The sequence below is a fragment of the Rhinichthys klamathensis genome, unplaced genomic scaffold (assembly GCF_029890125.1).
Source record: "Rhinichthys klamathensis goyatoka isolate OS25496 unplaced genomic scaffold, OSU_Roscu_1.1 h1tg000005l_1, whole genome shotgun sequence".
Taxonomy (NCBI): domain Eukaryota; kingdom Metazoa; phylum Chordata; class Actinopteri; order Cypriniformes; family Leuciscidae; genus Rhinichthys; species Rhinichthys klamathensis.
Genome location: NW_026606558.1, coordinates 1015960 through 1038764, shown reverse-complemented (window position 1 = coordinate 1038764; position 22805 = coordinate 1015960). Strand labels below are relative to the sequence as shown.

At 36.5% G+C, this 22805-nt stretch overlaps 1 protein-coding gene across 1 annotated transcript in view; it reads right to left on the bottom strand.

Moving 5' to 3' along the window:
- The window catches only part of smad6b (SMAD family member 6b), a 29929-nt gene extending 24453 nt beyond the window's left edge, over positions 1–5476 (bottom strand). The window contains exons 1-2 of the mRNA XM_056254334.1: positions 3931–5476; positions 914–970 (exon numbers count right to left, since the gene is read on the bottom strand). Coding sequence (XP_056110309.1) covers positions 914–970; positions 3931–4714 — 841 coding nt within the window. The 5' untranslated portion in view covers positions 4715–5476. The remainder of the gene's footprint in view (positions 1–913; positions 971–3930) is intronic.
- Positions 5477–22805: the final 17329 nt, after the last annotated feature.

Here is a 22805-nt window from a genome sequence, read left to right as displayed (position 1 = left end):
GAAGAATCATTCAAATATAAAAATTTATTCTGATTCAAGGGGAATCAGAATGTCAAATCCTGACTGACGAGAGGAGGAGCTGGGGATGGAGGAGGGTAATTAGATTCTGAGAAACGTGATAGCTGCTGATAATACTGAAGGAGCTTATATATGTATACAGTGATAGGCGTTGTATTCGTATAGGTAGACGTGGATCAGCTGACGCGAGCTTGACTAACGTGACCTGCCAGAACTGACGCTACGCTTGATAAGTGTGTTCACTAGCATATTAGTTATTGCTTTGCTATTGAGTATCGAGAAATTTCATTGGTATTGGTATAAACAGTAGAAATGTTGAGCAGAAATATGTGTTATCAGGCTGCTCTCTGCCTTCTGAGATGTGGATCTCCAAAAAAAAAAAAAGCAAACACAATTAACAAGCTGCAAACCACCAATGCATCAGTTCCAGATGGTACCCTCTCTCCACCCCACCTCCCGTCAAACAGTGTGCCCAATGTTGAGCTATGGCACTGAGAGGATATCCCAGCCCAGTGCCAGGCCTCAGCATCCCTCACAACAGACAGGGCCCAGCCCAGGCCGGCTCCAGATTGGCATGCTGAAAATGGGCCTGCCGAATACTGGCTGCAGCCTCCACTGGCTCTCAGTTGGTCACTGTGCCTAATTGCCACCATTAAAATTCTTCACGTTGTTCTACTTTTTGCTTCCCCTTTGGCTCTCCGTAAAGCCAGGGATTCAACCGGTGGATGACAACTGATGGCACTGACTTATTTTGGCTAGGTCATTTTGTTACACAGATTACTTTATTAAATTTGTCAGTAAATGATCTCCCATCATCTGTTCCCCTTAGAATGTACATGCACAACATCTTAAATAAATACATATTTAATCAGCAATTAGAGTGTGTGAAACTTACCCAGTGGCTTGTGTTCTTCGCTGGGGGAAAGTCTTGAGTATGGAGGAGGGGGTGACTCTAAAATATGATAAGAGTATGATTATAATTGGAATAGAAAAATATGGGGAAATTAATTATAGATATATTATTTAATCCTGACAGACTATATTGGGTCTATGACTAAAAAAAACCAAAAAAACATTTATTTTAATTGAAAATACACAATGTTGACAACATGGAGTCTTTTCTATGGCACTGTGGAAAATGTATGCATATGGAAATGGAAATGCAAATGGTCCATATGGAATCTGCATACACAAAATTAAAACGCCTGCCATTTACAAAGATCTACACATCCCCTGCTCACGTACAGGATTATTAAACTTTTTTTTTTTTTTTTTTACAAATTTTGTAATTCTTTGAAATATCATTAAGAGTGCACTACTACTCTTATTCATATTATTATTCACATTTTACCATGTTTAACACCATTCCGAAGTTCAATTCCCCAGAATCACACAGACTTTCACTAAAATCAGAGCAGATAATGTGAGAGAGAAAAAACGTAGGTGCTGGAAGTTATACATCAACATTTTGCAACAAATATTACACCTGAAAAACATAAATCACAAATGCTCAAACTTAATATGAATATTTTAATAGCAGCTCAGTTTAAAACTTGTTTCACTCTCTGGTGAATAGCCTATAGTCCTATACTCTATGTTTTTTTAATTATTAAAATAAAAGATTATAATAAAAAAAAAAATTAAAAACACACATTGGATAAAATAAAATTATTAGGCCTACTGAATTTGGGTGAGCCTGTAAACAATTTTTTTGTAAACACACATACACAAAAATAATGTGCAGCAGTTAAATATATTATAGGCCTATATAGGCTACAAATATTTCATTCATTTTAGTCTTGATGCAAACCTCACCTGAAGCTGAATAAAACACTGCCTGTTTTAGGTGATTCACCATTTAATGGCATGGACATCAATCAAACGATTTTTCCATTTTAAATTAATACAAAAACTAGCTAACTTGTATAAATGTTATTCAGTTTTTCATCTTTTTAAATCGCAAAAACTAATCTAGTAACAATGGAAACCACTAAAAGTTCGACGGCACAAAGGGAAAAAAGTCCCTGGACAAGTAATGACCTCGCCTTATGGTAGTGGGGGTGAAAGAAAAGCATAATGTGGACTGTCTCTTTAAGAGTGGCGGCAGTAATTGCCAGGATCCTAAACTCAGTCACTCAGATACACAGCGAGTCAGTCTGGCGCCAGTTGTATGCAAACTGTATATTACCGCCACTCCTTCACCTAAATAGCATGAGGGGTCCTCCTCAGGAAAAAAGAGACTTTTAAAGCGCAACTTGAAACTGATATCATTTCAAAGCGATAAAGTCTTTGCAAAAAAAAAAGGAAACGTAGCCTAAACACTGCCATCTTATAAAGCTACAACAAACACAAAGCAAAATGAAACTATGTATCGCTAAACATTGATAAACAAATCCCGTAGTAAAATATAGTTTCTTTATAGCCCTTGCTAAATACATGGAAATGTTTGCTTAAACACTGTTTTAGGCTACGTGATAAATGCTCTCACGGGCATAGGGCAACACCTGAACAATAGGATTTCTCTCTTTAACGTCGTCTGTGAAAATTAACCTCGAAAAAAACCCGTCAAAGCCATTGATGGAGTTTGAAGATTGAGAGGGCTCTGTTGTTCAATCGCATGAAAGAAATACCATCTTCATGGGGACACGCATGAGCGCCTGTGAGCTATGTGTGTCTCTACAGAGAACAGAGGGGAGAGAGAGGGGCTGCTGTCTCCCTCAAGCGTCTATGCTCTGAGAAACTCCAATAAAACGCTGAGCAAAGAGTGTAATTGTCAGCTTGAAGCATTTGATTAAAAAGTATCTCTTAATATGTGAGGATTTATTATGGAAAAACTGACTTATAGGTTGCCAAGTGCCTCAGGTTCCCAATGGTATCTTCACAAGATGTCAATCTATACTGTCAATGAATGCTATAAGAATTCTAACCGTTAACCCATCAATCTGTGGAATTTTACTCTACTCTGCTTTTTTTCCCTTTTTTTTGAGACTAGAGATTTGGTTGAGAGAGACTAAACATGTCACAATAACATCTGAAATGTAGAAATTAACAATTATTGGTGATTATGAGCCTTGTGAGAGGAAAGAATCCAGCAGTTGACTATAGCCTATTCTTGCTAAATGACTTAACTAAGGAACTGGTAGAAAAGAAAACGTTTTTTAAGCTTTTTGAACCACTTGGTCTTAGATTTAAGATCTTATAGGCCACATACATAGTGTTTACGAGATTAGACTCAAGGAAAATTCTCTAAAAAAAAATGAAAAGCCTAGGCTAACTACCCTCTAACCAATTATCCAACTGCTCAATTTGAGGCAACTATTTGGAGAATATTACCTATTTACCAGCACAAAAATTAATAATCCAGTAGAGTAGCCTAATTTTATCAAGGATAAGGACAAATGCTGTCTATCTTCAATTCAGTAACCTGCAATTAAGAGATTAAAAACGCCATGCATTTTTTATGTAGGTTAATTATGTTTGTATTTTATTTCTGCCAATGTAGTTTCCTGGTAACAACTTGATTGTTGGGAAATAATGAAGTAGCAGAAAATAAAAACAGTACAGTACAGAGCTTGTAGGCCTACATTATGGATAATGTGCAAATTCAAATTGTAATTATTTAAGTCACTGTTGTCAATACTGTATATTTAAAGCACTGAAACGTAATTGCTTACTTTTTATTAAGAACATTATAGCCTATTTTTTACACTGAAAAGCAAAGCTAAATTCTTCTTTGCTACTGCACTCAATTTTATCAATGGCATTCTGTAGTATATGAATCACTGAAACAACACAGCTTCAATGCAACTGTTGGGGAAACCCTGAGGAAAGAGCTTTGGCATTACTGCAGGTGTAAAGCAAAGCATAAATAATAATGAGAAATATAGCCTAAGTTTTAGGATCTTCGCTTACCTGGCCCACAGAGTCGGCTGTAATGATATGGATTGCAGCACACTACCGGACCGTCCTGAGCTCCGAAGCTCTTGCACTCACAGAGCGCTTTAAGCTGGGCCGTGTGCTGCAGGTCTGACCACCGATAAAGCTTACAGATGAGCAGCTGTGGAGGAGCCATGTGGCCGCCTAACCGCAGCTCGGTCCGCGAGACCATCACGCAGTCGCTCGGCATCCCTCCTTTGGACTCCACGGCTTCCAACAAAGTATCCAAGTTCTTCTCCTTTAGCCTTTTTAATAGCGAATAGGTGGCGGTCTTGAGCTCCTGCTCCATGACGGAGCGAGGTTTCGTCTCCTGGCTCTCAAGAGAACCGGGGTCCCGAGAAGAACCAATGTTCAGCACGAACTGGCACGAGCCAGGCTCCGGGTTTCTAGATCCGGAATGATGGTCCCGATCTTTAAATAAACAGCAAGTGACTGTTCTACAATCGCTGTCCTGCACAGACCGAGGGCTTCCCATCGTACACACCGTACCCCCATCTTGGTCCAAAACGCCCCCTGAGGTGCCACCACCGCTGCTCTCAGTGGGATTCCTCGTACACACTTCCCCATAGTCCACGCCAGGCGACCCGCTCGGGGTCATCGGTCTGAATTCCGTCTTGGGAATTTTCTCTGGGTTGGTGCCAAGAAGATCGTCTCGAGTCCCCTCGCCGCTTTTGCCATATCCATCGCCCCCCTCTTTATCTGGAATCAAACGGCTTCTCCAGAGTCGCCGCACAAGACCTGAGCGTTTCGTCCTGAACATACGACAACTTGAAACTCTAGATGAGTTATTTACGTTCAGATCTTAGCGATTTAAAACTATTTCTGAGCTCGTGCAACATTAATGTTGGTCGAATGCCGTGCAGCGCGTGCACACAGCCGAGCACCATATATTGGTGGCAAAACCACAACATTAGTTTTGAAGGCACAATGTTATATTGCATTAAAAACAGAAAACGTCAAACAACCGCAAGGCTACACAGAAACGCATTCATCCTAGAAGAACGCTGTCAGTAGGCTACATGTGAACACCGTTTGGAAAGTTTTTAGATTTTAAATGCACTAAGGGTTAAAACTACATCAAATACATTTGTTGTAAAAACAAACAAACAAAAAAGGCTACGCGAAAGGCTACACTAGTCGCGCGCTCTCAAATGTTTTCGGACTTTGAAACACGTTCAAATCCACTCTTTAACAGCGGGTCTGGTGACATGAATGAAGCTGCTCCTCGGCGAATTAAATCCACAAGACAATTCCTCACAGAATTCACTATTCCGGTTGTTTTCCACTATTCCAGCGCACTCTTTTTTGCGATCCAAAAATATCCTTATGCGCGCGGCGGTGCCAGAAAAAGGAACAATCCGTGGACTTATAGTGTGCTTCTGGTTCCGTGTTCAGACCTGGTCAAACTGCAACCCAGATCTCTCTCTCTTTCTCCGTTTCTCTCCCTTTTTCCTTTTTTCTCTCTCCCTGTCACACACACACACACACACACACACATAGGGCCCCCGAGGAGAGCGATGGAGCCATTGGCTGACTACCATCATGTGCTAGTCTAGACACTTTGGCGGCTCTGAGCTGCACTGATTGTTGCGCAAACAAGGTTTCAAGTTTCTTAACTCTTAAAGGCGTAACATCCATCTACTTCTATTTCTTCATATATCCTAAGATGATTGTTTATTCTATGCAGAGGAAGAATTGCGAGTAAATTAGAACTAATGTAAAAATCCAAGAATTATTTAACAAACATTTCCAAGATGATGTCAATGCGACTTTACTGCGGTCATAACTTTATTTCGAGTTTTGTGGAGTCGGAAGCTGTTTGACTGTGTCTACACTCTACAACTTACCATTCTTCTTTCTTTTTTTTATACAAAATATCATCTAATATATGCATAAGACAAATGGCATCTGCACAGGATAATGACAAACCATTCAAAGTCTTTAAAGGTGCACTCAGAAAGTTTTTATTTATATTTAGCAGCCTCTTAATAACTGCAAAAGTACCATACGTTTTGGACATTATACTGACACCTATAGGTTTGGATGCATTAAGTTTGTTTATCTTTATTTTTGTCTATATGTTCTCTTACTACACATGCAAATATGGAAAAAACATGATCTCTAAATGAGAGAATTAGCAATGTGGTGGCTGTAATGCTACGATTTTAGTATTATTATTTGTATACTGTTATTATTAATTGTAGTAATTAATTCACTTGGATGACATGATGTCAACGTGAAGGTGCCCATGAAGGGGCAACCTTCTCCATGTAGAATAAAACAGCTTTTTAATGATACATCTTAGTTTCACATGAGTGATCATTAATGACATTTCTCAAATGTGCTATTCTTTATCCGTTAAACATTTTAATTAGCAAGAATTACAGAGACATTTGTATCTTAAGGTCCCACTGATAACTTGTACATTATTTATAGCTGAATTTCTTGCATTTCTTTTAATTTATAGTTGAGAACTGTCTTATATCAGTAACTGCCATGTTCCTCAATCCTCATAAAAGTACCTGGCAAATACATCCAAATCAGATTCTAAAACAGTTTTTGTTTGTGTGACGCAAAGTGTGCATTACCTGCACATGAGGAATTTTCAGTGGACTGGGAAGCTTGCAAATTCCAATTCCACTCTCATTCGGGTGTGAATTCTCGCAATGGGTCATGCAGAGACTGTGAGGTGCAACCCCCCCCCCCCCCCCCCTACCCCCCCCCCTCCCAACTTAGAAATACTAATATACTATCCTTACCCTGAGATGTAAACCCAATGCACCTTGTTCTTTGACCTTTTGGTTTGAGTCATTTCAATTTTAATGTATACTTCATTTTCATTCATGAAAAAAAAACATGTAACACTTTATTTTACGTTATCCTTGTTACATATGCAATATACTTACCATAGTAATAACAGTAAATTATGTATAATTACATGCAACTAACCCTCAACCAAACCCTAAATCTACCCAACCCTATAGCATATGTAGGTAATTAATATTACTCAGTACTTAAATATATAACTACACTGTAACAATGACACCTTCAAATAAAGTGTAAAAAAAACACACACAAAAAAAAACACTATATATATACATAGGCTATATTCAAACTATTACTTTTCTGTGCTATTTTGTATTTTGTTCACTCGAGTCATGCACATAAAGGGTTAAACACTGGCTGGAGTAGAGCAGGCGGGGCGACGACTCTCAGTGTATTAACTTGCTCAAAGTAGCAAAAGTTCAGCAATAAACCCTGCCGATTGGTTCCCCAACATTTACGACATGCCCCCCGGAGACAGGGATTGGATGGAACAGGGGGAAAAAAACGCAAATAGACTCGCCCACTGTTGTTACAATTGACAGTGAATGAAATAAATTTCCCGGCAGCTTGCCAACTAGCAGAGCACAGTATTTGACACGCTTATTCGGCAACAAGCTATGTAAATACAGTCTTAACAATGGACTTGTGCTGACAGCCTTATTTATCAAGTGATCAAGAGGATGTGAAATTAAACTGTGTGGGAGGAGATCCAATTCCAATCCGAATCAACCAATAAGAACTCCAAGTATCCTACAATGAAAAATATAATAACTTTCATTAATAAATCATTAACAAACATTACATAATGCTTAATGGATCATTAAATATTCAAATAGCTGGAAATATGAGATAATGTAGTTGTTAATGTTTACTAATGAACTTATTACATAATGATTAAAAGATCATTATTGAACGTAAATTAAAATACTTACAAATGTCAGTAAACTTCAGTTCATATTTTACCTAATGCACTTTCTTGCATTTGCAAGTGTACAAATGCAAATTGGCGATGAGTGATTCGGATGTTCAACTGGAAAATGAACATGGTCCCACTCTAGGTGTCTTTAACTACAATTACTTGTGTTAAAAAAATAATTGAGGTACAATGTACTTATTTTGTTCATGTTCTATTGCAAAACACGCTTGCAGCTGAAGTGTGATATATGCCTTGGTGGCATGGTTTAAGGTTGGTTAAGGGGTCAACTGTGTACACACTGTAAAAGAAAGTTAGTGCATGAAGTCATTTCAACTTAAATTACATAAACTGACTTTAAAAATGACTAAACTTATTTTGATGAGTTAAAGCAATGTAAAAACCTAACTTATTGATCATATGATTTTTTTTACAGTGCAGGGGTCAATTTGATTACTAAGGAAACATGGTTCAAACTGTTTATATAACATTTGCTTTAATAAATGAACAAGAGCTTTCTCCTGATGATGTATAATCCAGGAATATCCTGTTTAAGGATAAAGTATAGTGTTATAGCAATAAAAACATGTTTTGCATCCAAATTATAATAACGAAAACAATGTGTTTTGTCTTTAGAAAGCATTTAACTAAACTTAACTAACCATCTTTTACACAAACATTGTCCAATGCCACTAATAGTTTTGATTGATTGATTGATTGATTTGTTTATTTAAGTGTCAAACACCTTTTATGGTGCCCAGCCCTCATGGGCTTATTAGACACTATTTTCACAAATATCAACAAATAGCCACGTGACATAAGACAGAGTCCAACATAGCATAACCAAACCACTTAAAAATAAAAATCAGTACACATACAAAATAGAGATGGCTTTTCAAACGGGATACAAAATACTTTGCCGTAAATACCAGGCTTTTTCTATAAATTTTGCCAAAGCAAAAACATGATTTTCAAACAACCAGCACAAAATCTCCCCTTCATATTTCCAAAATATATCAGGATTTTTTTACTGAATTCATTCAAAAAGAGAGTTCCTTAAATCACAGTATAAAGGACAATAAAAAACAAAGTGAAATTCATCTTCCACAACCTTGAGATCACAGAATTCACACAAACGTAAATGTTCAGGTATACCCTTAAATCGACCCACTTCCACTGCCAGAGGTACAGTAAGGTACTAGTTCTCAATTGCGCACAGAGGGACCTTTGCCTTCTCTTTAGATTAAAGAAAATATAATGTTCTGTAGCAAAATCATTCTTAAACTGAACATAATTTCTAAGTTTTGGCTTCTTCCATATATCTTGTTTCCATTGATCTTCATATATACTTAACAATCTTTGTCTGACAACCTTTACATTACATTGAAGATTATTAGAATACATTATATGCAAGTCAGCCACAGACAGTATTGTCAAAACTTCTCCAGACCAGGGGTGATGCTTTGCTCTGTCCCAATTAAAGATTTTCCTAGTTAGCCTTTCCTGCAGACTAACAAGACGGTTCCACAATCGCACCATTTCACACCTTTGTTTTACAATACATGGATCCCATCCTGCATCCCCATTAACAGCTACCTTTGCTGCATATTTATGTACCCCAAGAAAACATCTTAAAGCACGATTTTGAACAGAGTTACAGTCAAAAACCTCTTCAAAACCCCAAACTGCAGCATAAAACAAAACTGAGTCAACCAATAGTAAACATTTATAAACATTTACAAATGATAAACAGTTTCAACTTTAGATTGGGTACTGCAAAACATGAACAAATAATTTAAAAATGATTTGAAAAGATGTGTAAAAAGGGTGAATTCAATTCATTTGGGACACTTTTGCCATTGAGATGACTGCCTATAAAGGTACTAAATGACTAGTAAACATTTATGAACATTTACAAATATTGAATATAGTTTCAACTTTAGATTGGTTATTGCAAAAACATGAACAAATAATTAGTAAATGATTTGTAAAAAAGTGTAAATAGTTTATGCATACACCACAAAAAAATGAACACCAAATTTATAACTTCTACAGACTGTGGTTATGAGTTAATGAAGAATATTAACATGAATATTGTGTAATGTGCTTAAAACGACTAATTAAGTGAATTATTTCATAACATTTGTAAATGTAAAAAAGTGCATAGGTAATTTATTAATTGAAATGAAATGACATTTGTTAACATTTTATTTACATTAAATAATGATCTGTAAATCACTATGTAATGTTTTATAAGTTGATTTAAACATTAACGCATATTATCTCATAGATATTTGAATATATATTAACTAATGATCAGTTAAGCGTTATATAATGTTTATTAATGATTTATTACTTTTTATTCTTTTAATCATTGTAAACCATCTGTCAAAATCATTTGAAGATTTTTAAAAAGTGCTTGATCGTATGAATTGAAAGTTTAATGACATTTGTTAGCATTTCAATCCAGATTAAATAATGATCTGTTAATCGTTATGTAATGTTTAAGTTCATTAGTAAACATTAACAAGCACATCATCTCACATTTCAAGCTATGTGAATAAAGATTAACTAATTATCTATTAAGCATTATATAATGTTTGTTAATGATTTATTAATGAAAGTTATTATTTATTATGAAGTGTTAGCAAAATATACCTACATATCAAAAATGATAATAAATTCAATTAAAGCAAATACATAGTAATTTACTAGGTGTTTACAGTTTTTCTCAATTGCTTAAACACAATTTCTGAATCATTGCTCCTTTTTCTGAAAGCATTAAACACAAAACCTCATCTTCAAGCACTATTTACAAAACCTCTGACTCTTCTTGCAAAATGAAACTTTCGCCTCAAAACAGTCTTACTTGTGTTCAAAATCAAACACTGCTCTCAAATCATAGACAAAGTGATCAAAATGATATACACTATCAAGCAGTCAGTAAACAATACACCAAAAAATAGAAAACACATTGTTCAAAACATACAGTTCTCGAAAGATATCTACGGACGGCTATTCTGTTTGTAGACTTACCCGTGACACATTACTGTACCATCAAAAGTTCAGGGAGAAGTCCATTTTTAATCTTAAAACAAATTTCATATTTGTCCGTCATTGTCTTTTGATGAATGAAAACATCATAGTAGCGCAAAATTGATCAGAAATTACTACTCTGCTTTGCTCTTTGCAATTTTATTTGTTCTTCCTCCTCCTTGTACCCCTATTTTTACAGTACAGTGCCCTGCATCTCACAAACTTCTCCTTTGTCAGTTCTATTGTTTGATACTGTAATTCTTGTTCTTTGTTGATATGAACCTGCAACCAGTAAAATCTATTGAGCATTCAGTACTGTAACAAATGGTACTGTTACAGTAATGATGTTCGGGGCCATATAATTTGTTCATTGTACAGTATACAGCCTACAATGCACTGTACTACAGTATACAATACTAAAAGGGACAAAAATCAAAGGAGTAAACGTGATCAGTGTGCTTCTTCTTGTCTTTGGGCATCATTTGAAACAGGTTAAATCAATTTTGAGTGGTTGTGTTCAATCAATGACATGTGTTCTCTATTTGTATTTGATCATTGCTACTTGTGTTTACCAGTATGGATGACGTGTGCATTACAGTGCAGAATATGTTTTGAGAATGAGAATGTGTTTAGCGTTTTGCTGAAAAGTCTAAGTAAGATCTGCAAATTGTGTTTTGCCATGTGAAATAGTTTAAGGTATTGACAACAGACTGCATAATTAGCTAAATGAGTTCAGGCAACTGAGAACTTTGTTCAGCCAATGGGTTTTAGTGTTTTAGCAATTGAGAAAAACTGTAACTGAAACTAGCCATACTCTAAATAAGAAAAACAAATCTTACTTTTTAATATTCATGGTATAAAAAAAACGGACCATTAAGAGACAGTTACAATGTATTTAAAGCATTACAGGGTGTTTTTTAGCGATTTCATACACATTAAATATCATACCAGCATACACATTAAAGTAATGCAATAAACATTAACAATGCAACATAAAACACAAACATGCAAAACTGAAAATAAAAAAAGGCAATGCTATACATTTAAAATCTTTCTTTTTAATGTTAAAATTACAAACACTTCATAAAATAGACTGACAACTCAATCATGACATCTACTTCTCAAAAATAGTCAAACAAGTTATAGTAAGTCAGTTTAACATGGGCATAAAGTGCACTATAAATAAATGAAAAATCATCAGATTTAATCATCAACCATCCCAAACGTCCAGTATTAGTCACCCAGTGATGTACACACACACCTGTCCTCTACTTATGCCCCTTGCTCTGCGACTAAGAGTAGTATTTGCCTGCGGGAATCGGATTTCCCTGGCAGGTTCATGGAGGTTAGAGAGAGAGAGAGAGAGAGAGAGAGAGAGAGAGAGAGAGAGAGAGAGAGAGAGGAGAGGAGAGAGAGAGAGAGAGAGAGAGATGAGAGAGGAGAGAGAGAGAGAGGAGAGAGAGAGAGAGAGAGAGAGAGAGAGATAGAGAGAGAGAGAGAGAGAGAGAGAAGAGAGAGAGAGAGAGAGAGAGAGAGAGAGAGAGAGAGAGAGAGAGAGAGAGGGAGAGAGAGAGAGAGATGAGAGAGAGAGAGAGAGAGAGAGGAGAGAGAGAGAGAGAGAGAGAGAGAGAGAGAGTAGAGAGAGAGTGAGAGAGAGCATGGAGCCCCTCATGCCTGCTCCGTATTAGAGGCACCTGTTGCAAATACATTCTCTTTTGTAACTTAATCACACGTCAGACAGGGCAAAGAAAACTGTTATTGCAGCACTACACTCCATGTTCAATCATTCTCACACTTTACTGAAAAATCTGTGAAAGCCCCACTAACAGTATAATGGTGCTAATGATAGCCATTCACCCACCTGTCCATTGACAGGTAGCAGTTTAGCTCGAATATCTGAAAAATACCACTATTTTTTTAATTAAAGCTTCAGGAAGTGCTTTTTCAGATATTGTTCGACTGTTTCTTTATGATCATATTGTACAATTTTGTGCCTGCAGGAGGTTCTGTGATAAATGATTAGTGACTTCATTGACTGGCTATTGCAATATACTAATATTGTTGAAATAAAATGTTTCACCCGAGGCAAAGTTTTAGCTTTCAAGCATTGAGAAACAATGATAAAGCAAGTTTTGTTTTCTGTCCAACACCATGTACGCCTGGAGAGATTTGGCAATGATTATTTCGTTTCTCAATTCCAGTCACTTGATGATAAATGAAAAGAGAGCATTTTTAAAGGAACATTATAGTTATGCAAAAAAGTACAAGGAATAGCATTAAGATGATGTTTTTGGCCAAGGAAAGACATTAGTGGTTTCATGGACACGATGTCTGTAAAAACAAAGCCTATTTTAAATACAAAACATATATTCAGTGTAATTTACATATTACTGTCTTAGAATATTAGATTTTTATGTACAATCAATTTGGATATTTAAGTCATTTCAACTTAAATTACTTAAATTAAATTACATTAAACCGACCTTAAAAATGAGTTGAATCTTGTACAACATAAAAAAGTTGAAAATTGCTTATTTTGGTGAGTTAAATATAAAAACATATGTTGTCAAAATCTTTTTTTTTTTTATTATCATATCATTTTTATTAAGTTATTTCCTGAGGTTGTCGGTGAATAATTCCTCCTCTATCCTACAAAAGTTAGGGGTTGTATACCAATTTTGCAATGTTAACTGTTAAATGTGTCCTTTACATACACAGTAAATATATTATTATATTAGAGTTTTAAATTCAAAATACATTTGTTTCGTTTTAAATATTTTAAAGACAATGCATGAAATTGTAAAATAAATCAATTTTATACAAAACAAATACTGTTAAAATAATTTTTATGTAATAATATGAAATAAATCCTCTGGCATTAATGGTTCCATGAAGAACCTGTAACATTCATGGAGCCTTATCACAAAAGGTTCTTTAAAGCAGAAAAAGGATCTTTATGTTGTTAGAATGTTCTTTACACTAAGAAAAAAATGGTTCTTTTAAGAACTGTTCACTGAAAGGTCCTTTGGGAAACCCATGGTTCTTCTATGGCATCTCTGAAAAACCCCTTTCGGAACCTTTGTTTTTAGGAGTGTATACTCTATTGACCCTAATGTTTGCTGCATATGTGAAAGTGTGTAAGAAAAGAGCTCTTCAAAGAGGACGAGGTAATTGAGTCAGAGGGCTGAAAACAGGGCCCAGCTGTTCACACACACACTGTCCCCCTGCCCCGCTCTTCTGTGTCCAGCAAAGCAGACTGTGCACCACTGGAGACCCCGGGGTAATAATCCAGTGGTCACGCCAGCTTGGTACAGCACTGACACTTCAGAGGGAGAGGATATCAAATTAAACACAACCGAGAGATACATTCCCATCCAATTGTCCAAGCACCTCATTGCACCTCATGCAATAAGTAGTTATAACAAGTAATATATTTTATTTATTCAATGTATAAAACTAAGTAAAAAGTAAAAATGAGTCTGTCACTCACAATAGACAGACAGACAGATAGATAGAACGATAGATAGGACGATAGATGATACAGTTTTTTACAATCACTTTGCTACTATTTTCAGAACCTTCATGTCATTTTTCAAAACTCTAGACACAAAAATCAAAACGGTTATCACTTGTAACACAGGCTGTCTAATGTTCAAAACATTGCATTGTGCATTCAAGAAATCTTGCACTTGCACAATCATTGGTTCAAAAAACAAATTTACTGTGAAATACCATTGAAACATAACTATAGATCACCCACACACAAGCAACCGATAGTTTCACTGTGTCATTGTTCGTACAATCATTAAATTTTGTAGAACAAAATAGGTGATACAGGTTTCATTATGGTACTACATGTACAGTAAATACATCTCTGTAAAAGTACAGTAGTGGTAGAGAGAATACTACAGACACAGTGGAATCATTGAACAAAGTTTGTAATATATTGATGCAAAACACTACAGTGCAATCACAACATAGGTTTATTTGAATCAAAGCAAAAATAATTAGCTATGAAATAGAAAAGAAAAGACACTACTGTAAAACATCAAATGCAGTGGTCCTCAACTTGCTTGGTTGTAATGTAAGAAACAAAACAGGAGTGATTACTGTATTTCTACATTGTAATCAACTCTGTGCTGTGGATTTGGCCACAGGTTCTCATCTACATCACAATGGATGGTTTCATTAGCCAAACATCTTGGAAAACACCTTCGGCATGGCGAATCCAGGCCTGACACTGGTCTGCTGCGATGGCATTGCAGGCGTCATCCATGGATATTGTAGTCTAATTGGTTCATGCTCCACGCAAATTGGTGACAATGAATCTCGTTATCTTGAAACTTTCATGATTTACTGTAAACATGGAAGATTGTCTGTTTCCATACAACTATGCATTACTAAGAGTAATGCAACAGTTACTTATCATTTTGAGCAGTTGTATCAATTGATAGTTAGATCATTGTACTGAAATGAATAGACACTCATTTGAAATGTAATATGTGAATTGCCTTTTGAAATAGTAGTACTTTGATGTTAAGTTGTGTCATATTGAACAGGTGATTTTTGTTAAATGAACAAATGATCTAAGTTTTATGTGTATTGTATCCAAGCAATTGAGGAAAGGGTTAGAGTTTTGAAAAATGTGCATGAGAGTTTTGTGTCTAGAGTTGTGAAAAATGACATCAAGGTTCTAAAAATAGTAACAAAGTGATTGTAAAAAACTGTAAAACGATCGATAGAACGATAGATAGAACGATAGATAGAATGATAAAACGATAGATAGAACGATAGATAGAACGATCGATCGATAGATAGATAGACAGATAGATAGATAGATAGATAGATAGATAGATAGATAGATAGATAGATAGATAGATAGATAGATAGATAGATAGATAGATAAAACGATAGATAGAACGATATATGGAACAATAGATAGAACGATATATAGAACGATAGATAGAACGATCGATAGAACGATAGATAGATAGAACGATAGATAGATAGATAGAACGATAGATAGATAGATAAAACGGTAGATAGATGGAACGATAGATGGAACGATAGATAGAACGATAGAACGAACGATAGAATGAACGATAGAACGATAGAACGAACGATAGAACGAACGATAGAACGATAGAACGAACGATAGAACGATAGAACGAACGATAGAACGAACGATAGAACGAACGGTAGAACGATAGAACGATAGAACGAACGATAGAACGGACGATAGAACGAACGATAGAACGAACGATAGAACGAACGATAGAACGAACGATAGAACGAACGATAGAACGATAGATAGATAGAACGATAGATAGATAGACAGACAGACAGACAGACAGACAGACAGACAAATTACATCCGGGTATAATAATAATCCTTTACATACACAGTACATATATTATACATTATATACAAAATACATTTGTTTCGTTTTAAATAATTTAAAGACAATGCATGAAATTGTAAAATAAATCAATTTTATACAAAGATAGAACGATAGAACGAACGATAGAACGATAGAACGAACGATAGAACGAACGATAGAACGAACGATAGAACGATAGATAGATAGATAGATAGATAGATAGATAGATAGATAGATAGATAGATAGATAGATAGATAGATAGATAGATAGATAGATAAAAAGATAGATAGATAGATAGATAGATAGATAGATAGATAGATAGATAGATAGATAGATAGATAGATAGATAGATAGATAGATAGATAGATAGATAGATAGATAGATAGATAGATAGATAGATAGATAGATAGATAGATAGATAGATAGATAGATAGATAGATAGATAGACAGACAGACAGACAGACAGACAGACAGACAGACAGACAGACAGACAAATTACATCCGGGTATAATATTAATAATAATAAAAAAAGTATTTCTGGTCTGTGTTCTTGTGAGACCATCCGTTTTTGGTATATATTATATTCTTGAAGACAAAAGTTTGAGAAACGTATAGAGGAGTGTGTGGAAGACTGTTTGAAGAAAATCAGTGGAGAAAAAGAGTACATGCAACAAAACAATAAAATGCACCAGCCTGTGACAGCAGTCATATATTCAAAGAGCAGAAGGCATTAATTCTCCATGAGGAAATTGCGAGGGAGTTCAGTACGGACAGATACTAATGAGAAACAGGCTCACACACTTAGGCCCGTGGACGCAGTGGGGGTGGAGGGGATTCTGCAGATAATCTATTCACTCAATGCTACACATCCCCACCCCTCTATAGTCGATACTGTGCAATCATTCCATTCTTTGTAAATGCCACAAGACATGTCTCTGCTATGAGACAAAGCACGGTGGGGAAAAAGATGGTTGAATCTTTAATTGGAAGCAATCTGATTCACTAGGTTGTATTGGAGACAGGTAGACCAGGCAGACGGGACCCGAGGCTGCGTGTGTCATCTTCTCTTTGTACCAGTCAGGGTAATTCATGCCCCAAGGGGAGGGCTGTCAGTGGCCTGGCTTCACCATCACATTCCTGCCGATAAGGCTTATTCTAGGTCCACGAAGGAGCTTAAGGAACGCAAGGGAATAAAAGTTACAGTTGCATTACAGTTTTTCTCAGTCACTTTGGTCCATTTCTCAGATCAGAATTGAAATTCTCAAAACTACCTGTTCAACGTTCACATCATTGTGTCACTTGTGCACATCAAAAAAGCAGTTTCTCATTTCTTTGAACAAGTTGCAAATGCTTTGGTACATTCTTGCAAATGATTACGTACAATTCTCTGCTGTTTCCTACATTATCAATTGCTTCATGTTGATTAAAATGTATTATAATGGGTCTCTGTTGAATTGTCTCAGCCCCCACAACAGTTAGGCATTAGTTCATAGCATAAGTCTTTACATGCAAAATGGTTGAAAAAGTTGTCATAATCAAGCATATTTCTATACATTTTCGTTTGACTTTTTTTCTGTTCACTTTTCCTTTCTGTATTGCAATGACATGGTCTGTCAACAACATACATTACAAACAGTAAAAGGGTAAATGTGAATCTTGTCCAGTCTATTGCAATCAAACTCCCACATACACTAAGTAACCTACAATTTACAATAATTGTCATCAAAACTTTATCCATAGTTTACATCAGAACATCCCTCCAGGGTACACTGTTATATTGACAACATGACTAACAGTTTAACTGTCTTATCCGTACACAATGTCACAAGGACTTGTCATTCTGATGGCACTGGCATGTTCATTGACACAGATATTTACTTTTGAGAGATGAACTAAGGATTTTGAGCAAGAGAATGGCTTTTGCAGGTAATCCTTTTGCTATTTGTACGAATTGTTTTGAGAAATGCACTTACTGTTTTGCACATTTCGAGGATGATTTCGAGAAATGTACCAAAGCGACTGAGAAAAACTGTAATATGGGACGCTTGGGATGGTCTACTCAAACACACTAGAAAAGGATCAGTTTAAAGGATAGTTCACCTAAAATAAAAATTGTCATTTTTTACTCTCCTTCATGTCATTCCAAATCTATATGACTTTCTTCTGTAGAACACACATACTGTATTTTGTCCATAAAATAAAAAGTCAATGGGGTTCAATGTTGTTTTGGACCCCACTTACTTTCATTGTATGGATAAAAAACACAAAACCTTTTATGTTCAACAGAAGAAAGAAGGTCAAACAGGTTTGAAACAACATGAGGATAACAGAATTTTCATCATTTCCCTTCAACAGCTCCTCTAAAGAACTACGAGCCCTTAATTCAGGGCAGGTTTAAGAATGTAGGCCGTTTCACCAAAAAAAAAATGAAATGTAGATTGGTATATTTTATGTTTTTTATGACACACTGACTCGGACTGAATAAATGTTAGGTAGATTTATAAGAGCAAAGGTTTAAGATGAAATGTTTTGCAATGTGATTCTGAGTTTGGAACCGTGGATCGAGTAATAAATCTGGAAATAATTTAGGTTTGTAATACATTGCTCTTCCAAGCATGCCTGTAAACATTCCTCACACTGCACCTTTTCCTCCCATGCTTTCTGTCATGCCGCTGTCAGAAGTCACGACCCCAGAAAGGCAGGAATGGCTCTTTAAAGACACACTAAAAAGTGACTAATAAATCAAAAATGTCCCCATATACATAAACAAGTCCTGGGAAACACGACTAATTAATACTCGAACAAGGGAAGGAAATCAAATCAGGACACCTGCGCTGTGTCTCTATCACATAGTTGGTTTTAGAGACTGGCGTCGCAGAATGCAGATCAATAGTTTGGTTATCTGAGTGTTGCGTGTTTTTTCCTATCTCTCTTCCTGACCGGCAGAGACGGCGAGGCTGAGCCCCATATGACTGGGTCACCAGAGCCCAAACCAGAGACACACTTATGTGAAGAATAATATTTTCCAGCTTTTTATCAGCATTTGTTCAGTGGGTCATGGAGACAGTCTGTCTTTGAGAGCCAGATAACCAAGTCAAAACCTCTAATTGCACTGTCTCTGCCAGATTGATTTAAACCCAGTCACACACATACATACACACACATTCCTCTAGGCCCTAAATTAGAGGCTTGTTCACTGAGGAAAGGCAACCCTGATGAGAAAGACAACCTGTTCCTTCTGTGAACCACCCAAACTTTGTTTTTGACTTCCCTGGCAGATTAATTGCTTATAATGATACCTTTATGAAACTTTGTGTTTAATTCGAATTGGATGTTGACTTAGGTTCAGGCTGATGTCATGTTTGACTATAAGGTTGCAAGCGGAATCACAACATCTTCAATTATACAACATATATTTATGATTCTCAAATCTGATTGGCTAAGGAGCGTTGATATAACAGTATAAGAGAACTGGGACGAAGGCAAAAGTTTAAATCTGATTGGCTGACTTCAACAGGTGTTCCGAGATCCCGTTGTGCTGGAATCTTTAACGGTCCACCAGGAAACAAAAGCCGTGTTTACAAGTTCCATGACTGGAGTGATGCTAACTAAAGCAACTAAATGCTGAATTAAAAAAAGTTTGTGAAGTTCACAGCTTGAAAACTTTAAAAGACATTCAAGCGATTTGTTTGAGGCATTTAAAAGTCTGTGATATGGGGAAAAGTACCATTTTCCAAGCTTGGTCAACCCTTGGATTCCTGAGTGATTAGTTTAAACATTGAGTCCTGCTTTGAATATTAGTTTGAAACTATTTGTGTTGGTAACTGTAACAATATTGTGTATAAAATTTAAGTTACTCACCATTCATACTCAAAGTTTTTATTTATAGAACTGTACAAGCAATACCACACTAGCAATGGGCGGTTGCTTCGGCATGTAGCTTCAGTGGCCACTGCAACGTGCGGTGTATTCCAGAATATGTACATTTTGGGAAAATTAAGCACCAAATTCTCGAGGAACACAACCAATAACAGGACAAAGCAATATTAATGCAATCCACTTTTTAGGCTTGTGACACTGTCACATAAGATACATGTTTTACCGCTCCATTTCTTACAATGATTTTATGTATAATAGAGTTTTAATTGTTTTCTTATTCATTTTTATTCCTCTTAACCATTTAATGTGTGTAGTATGTCTTTAAATGTTACTGGGTCTGCCTGTCATGTGACTAATCACGTGACAGGAAACAGGAAATAGCCAGCATAAAGGAAGCAGCATGGCAAACAAATAGGGTCACTAACAAATGCGCTGGAGCTTACCGAACCTGGACTGTGGACTTTTATTCTTACCTTTCCAGTTAAAAGCATTCGGACTATCACTTGGATTGTATACACTGTTGGACACTTGCAAAAGGACTATCAACACACTGGGATTCATATGAACTGTTTTAGGGTATGGTGTTATGGACTCTATGCTTTTAACAGCTTAAGGTGGTTTCACTAAGTTATATTTTAGTTACATTTGTTATAGATAATCAGATTTACCCCTGGTTTCACAGACAAGGCTTAAGCCTAGTCCCAGACTAAAATGCATTATTGAGCTATTTTAACTGAAAGCAACTTGCAGAGCCATTGATTTGGTTATGTCAGAGCCATTGATTTGGCTCAAGATGCACTATTCCTGGCTTAATCTAAACCCTGTCTGTAAAACCAGGCCATAATATACTAGAATTAATTAGTTGTGATTAAGAATTATGACAGATAGAGTATTTTACCAAGTTTGCTATAAGAGACAACTACTCCAGAAGCTCGAGTAGCACTGAAAATCCGAAAAAACAGCTAGTGTTTTTTATGCATTGAACTATGCAACCTTTCACCGAAGCCAAATCAATGTAGCTATACTTAATGTAAAAAAGTTTATAAATGTGATCATAACCAAGTGTATCAAAATACTAGACTCGGCTCGCTACGGCCAGTATGTTTATGTAAAGGTTTATACATTCATAAAGTTTTACTCAGGATTGCCTGCAGTAGTAACCAGGATCCATTACAGTAAGAATAATACTGCGTGAGAAAAGATGCCAACACATACAGAAGAAAAAGAGTGAGGGCCAAAATAAACTGGCACCAGGCAGACTTTCACACCTTGGCACAACCCAGTCCTCACACTCTGGCAAAAACATTCACATGTAGGCCCTAAACACACTAAGCATACCCTCCACCAATAAAAGATTATTGATTTAGCACAACAAAGCATTCATAACACCATCATCATCATCATCATCATCATCATCGGTTCCTTCAGCGCAAGGCGCATAGGGCAGCAAGCTTCCTCCAAAGAGCCTTATCTGAGGCAGCGTTCTCGACATTTTCCCATCTGACGCCAGTGTTCCCTGAATGTTTGGTACCATGTTTTACTGCTCTCATTGCAACATAGTGTTTGAGTATTGATAATCCGGTAGGCGAAAAATATGACTAGCATTCGATGTTTCACCACAATATCCTGCAATTTTCTAGATTCACTTTGCCGTAAAATTTCCTCGTTTCTAACTTGAATGCACCAAGTTACACCCAGAATTCTGCACAAGCAACGTTGATGAAACCTTGTTGCGTTTCCGTGCTGTAATTGTCCATGTTTCGCTAGCATAGATCGCTGTTGGTATTGCCTGGTAGCTACAACAGTAGTTTTGTCTTGGTATCAACTGTTGAAGCTGACCAGATCGGTTTCAAGCGCTGAAACACCGTGGATGCTTTACCGATTGTGCAATTCATAACACGCTTCATCCAAAAAAAGGTCCACTTCTCAGAGGGCGAAGAACGGGGTAATATCCTATTCCAAAATGGTTGAAATGAAAGCATCAAAGTCCTGAATGTTTTAATAAAAGTGTGTTTTTAATGTGTGCCGCCATGGCAAGGTGGCGGGGAGCAGAGGAACGCTGGAGAAAGCACAAGCTCTCTCAATGTGAACCACTGTACTTTATAATGTTTCCCAAACGCTAGTAAATCTAGCACTCCAAAAACCCATGTTGGAACCAAGAGTGACATCATCCACAGACACTTTTTATGATTTCACAAACTTCATTTGAACAGAAAAAAAAAATGGGGCCACAATGCCAGCTATGTACCCTGAGCTTACCCCATCAAACTGCATCAACAAAACCGGCCCATTTTATGATGGCACTAGCAGTTTTTAAATGTATATGACTCAAAAACATGAGAAATAAAACATCAGTAGCTGTTTGCTCATTACAGTTTGCTTGTGCTAATGAAGACCATCTGTTGTTGGATTCCTGCTTAATTGACGAACTGAAGTGTGATGTGGCAAATCTCATCGCTCAAGTGCTAATGTGAGCCTCAGGGCTGAGAAGTTCATTATATTGCCTTGTTACTTCTGGAATTTGCTTGTTCCATAGGCTTTGTTAACACAGATCAACAGCATTCCTGCATGGCAGAGTAATTAAGCATGTGGGCTGATGTTTGTCTGAGCATTCACAGGCCCTTTTAATAGCCAGCTTCTTCCACATTGGCAGAGGGGGCCATTCTGATAGCCGCAGATCAAGTTTTTTTTGTTTTTTTTTGAAGGCAATGCTTGAAGAGGAAAAAAAAAACCTTTCAACACACCATTTACATGATAGGGATTACAGAATGATCGGTTACAGCACAAAACGACACGTAAAATCAAGTGAATAGTGT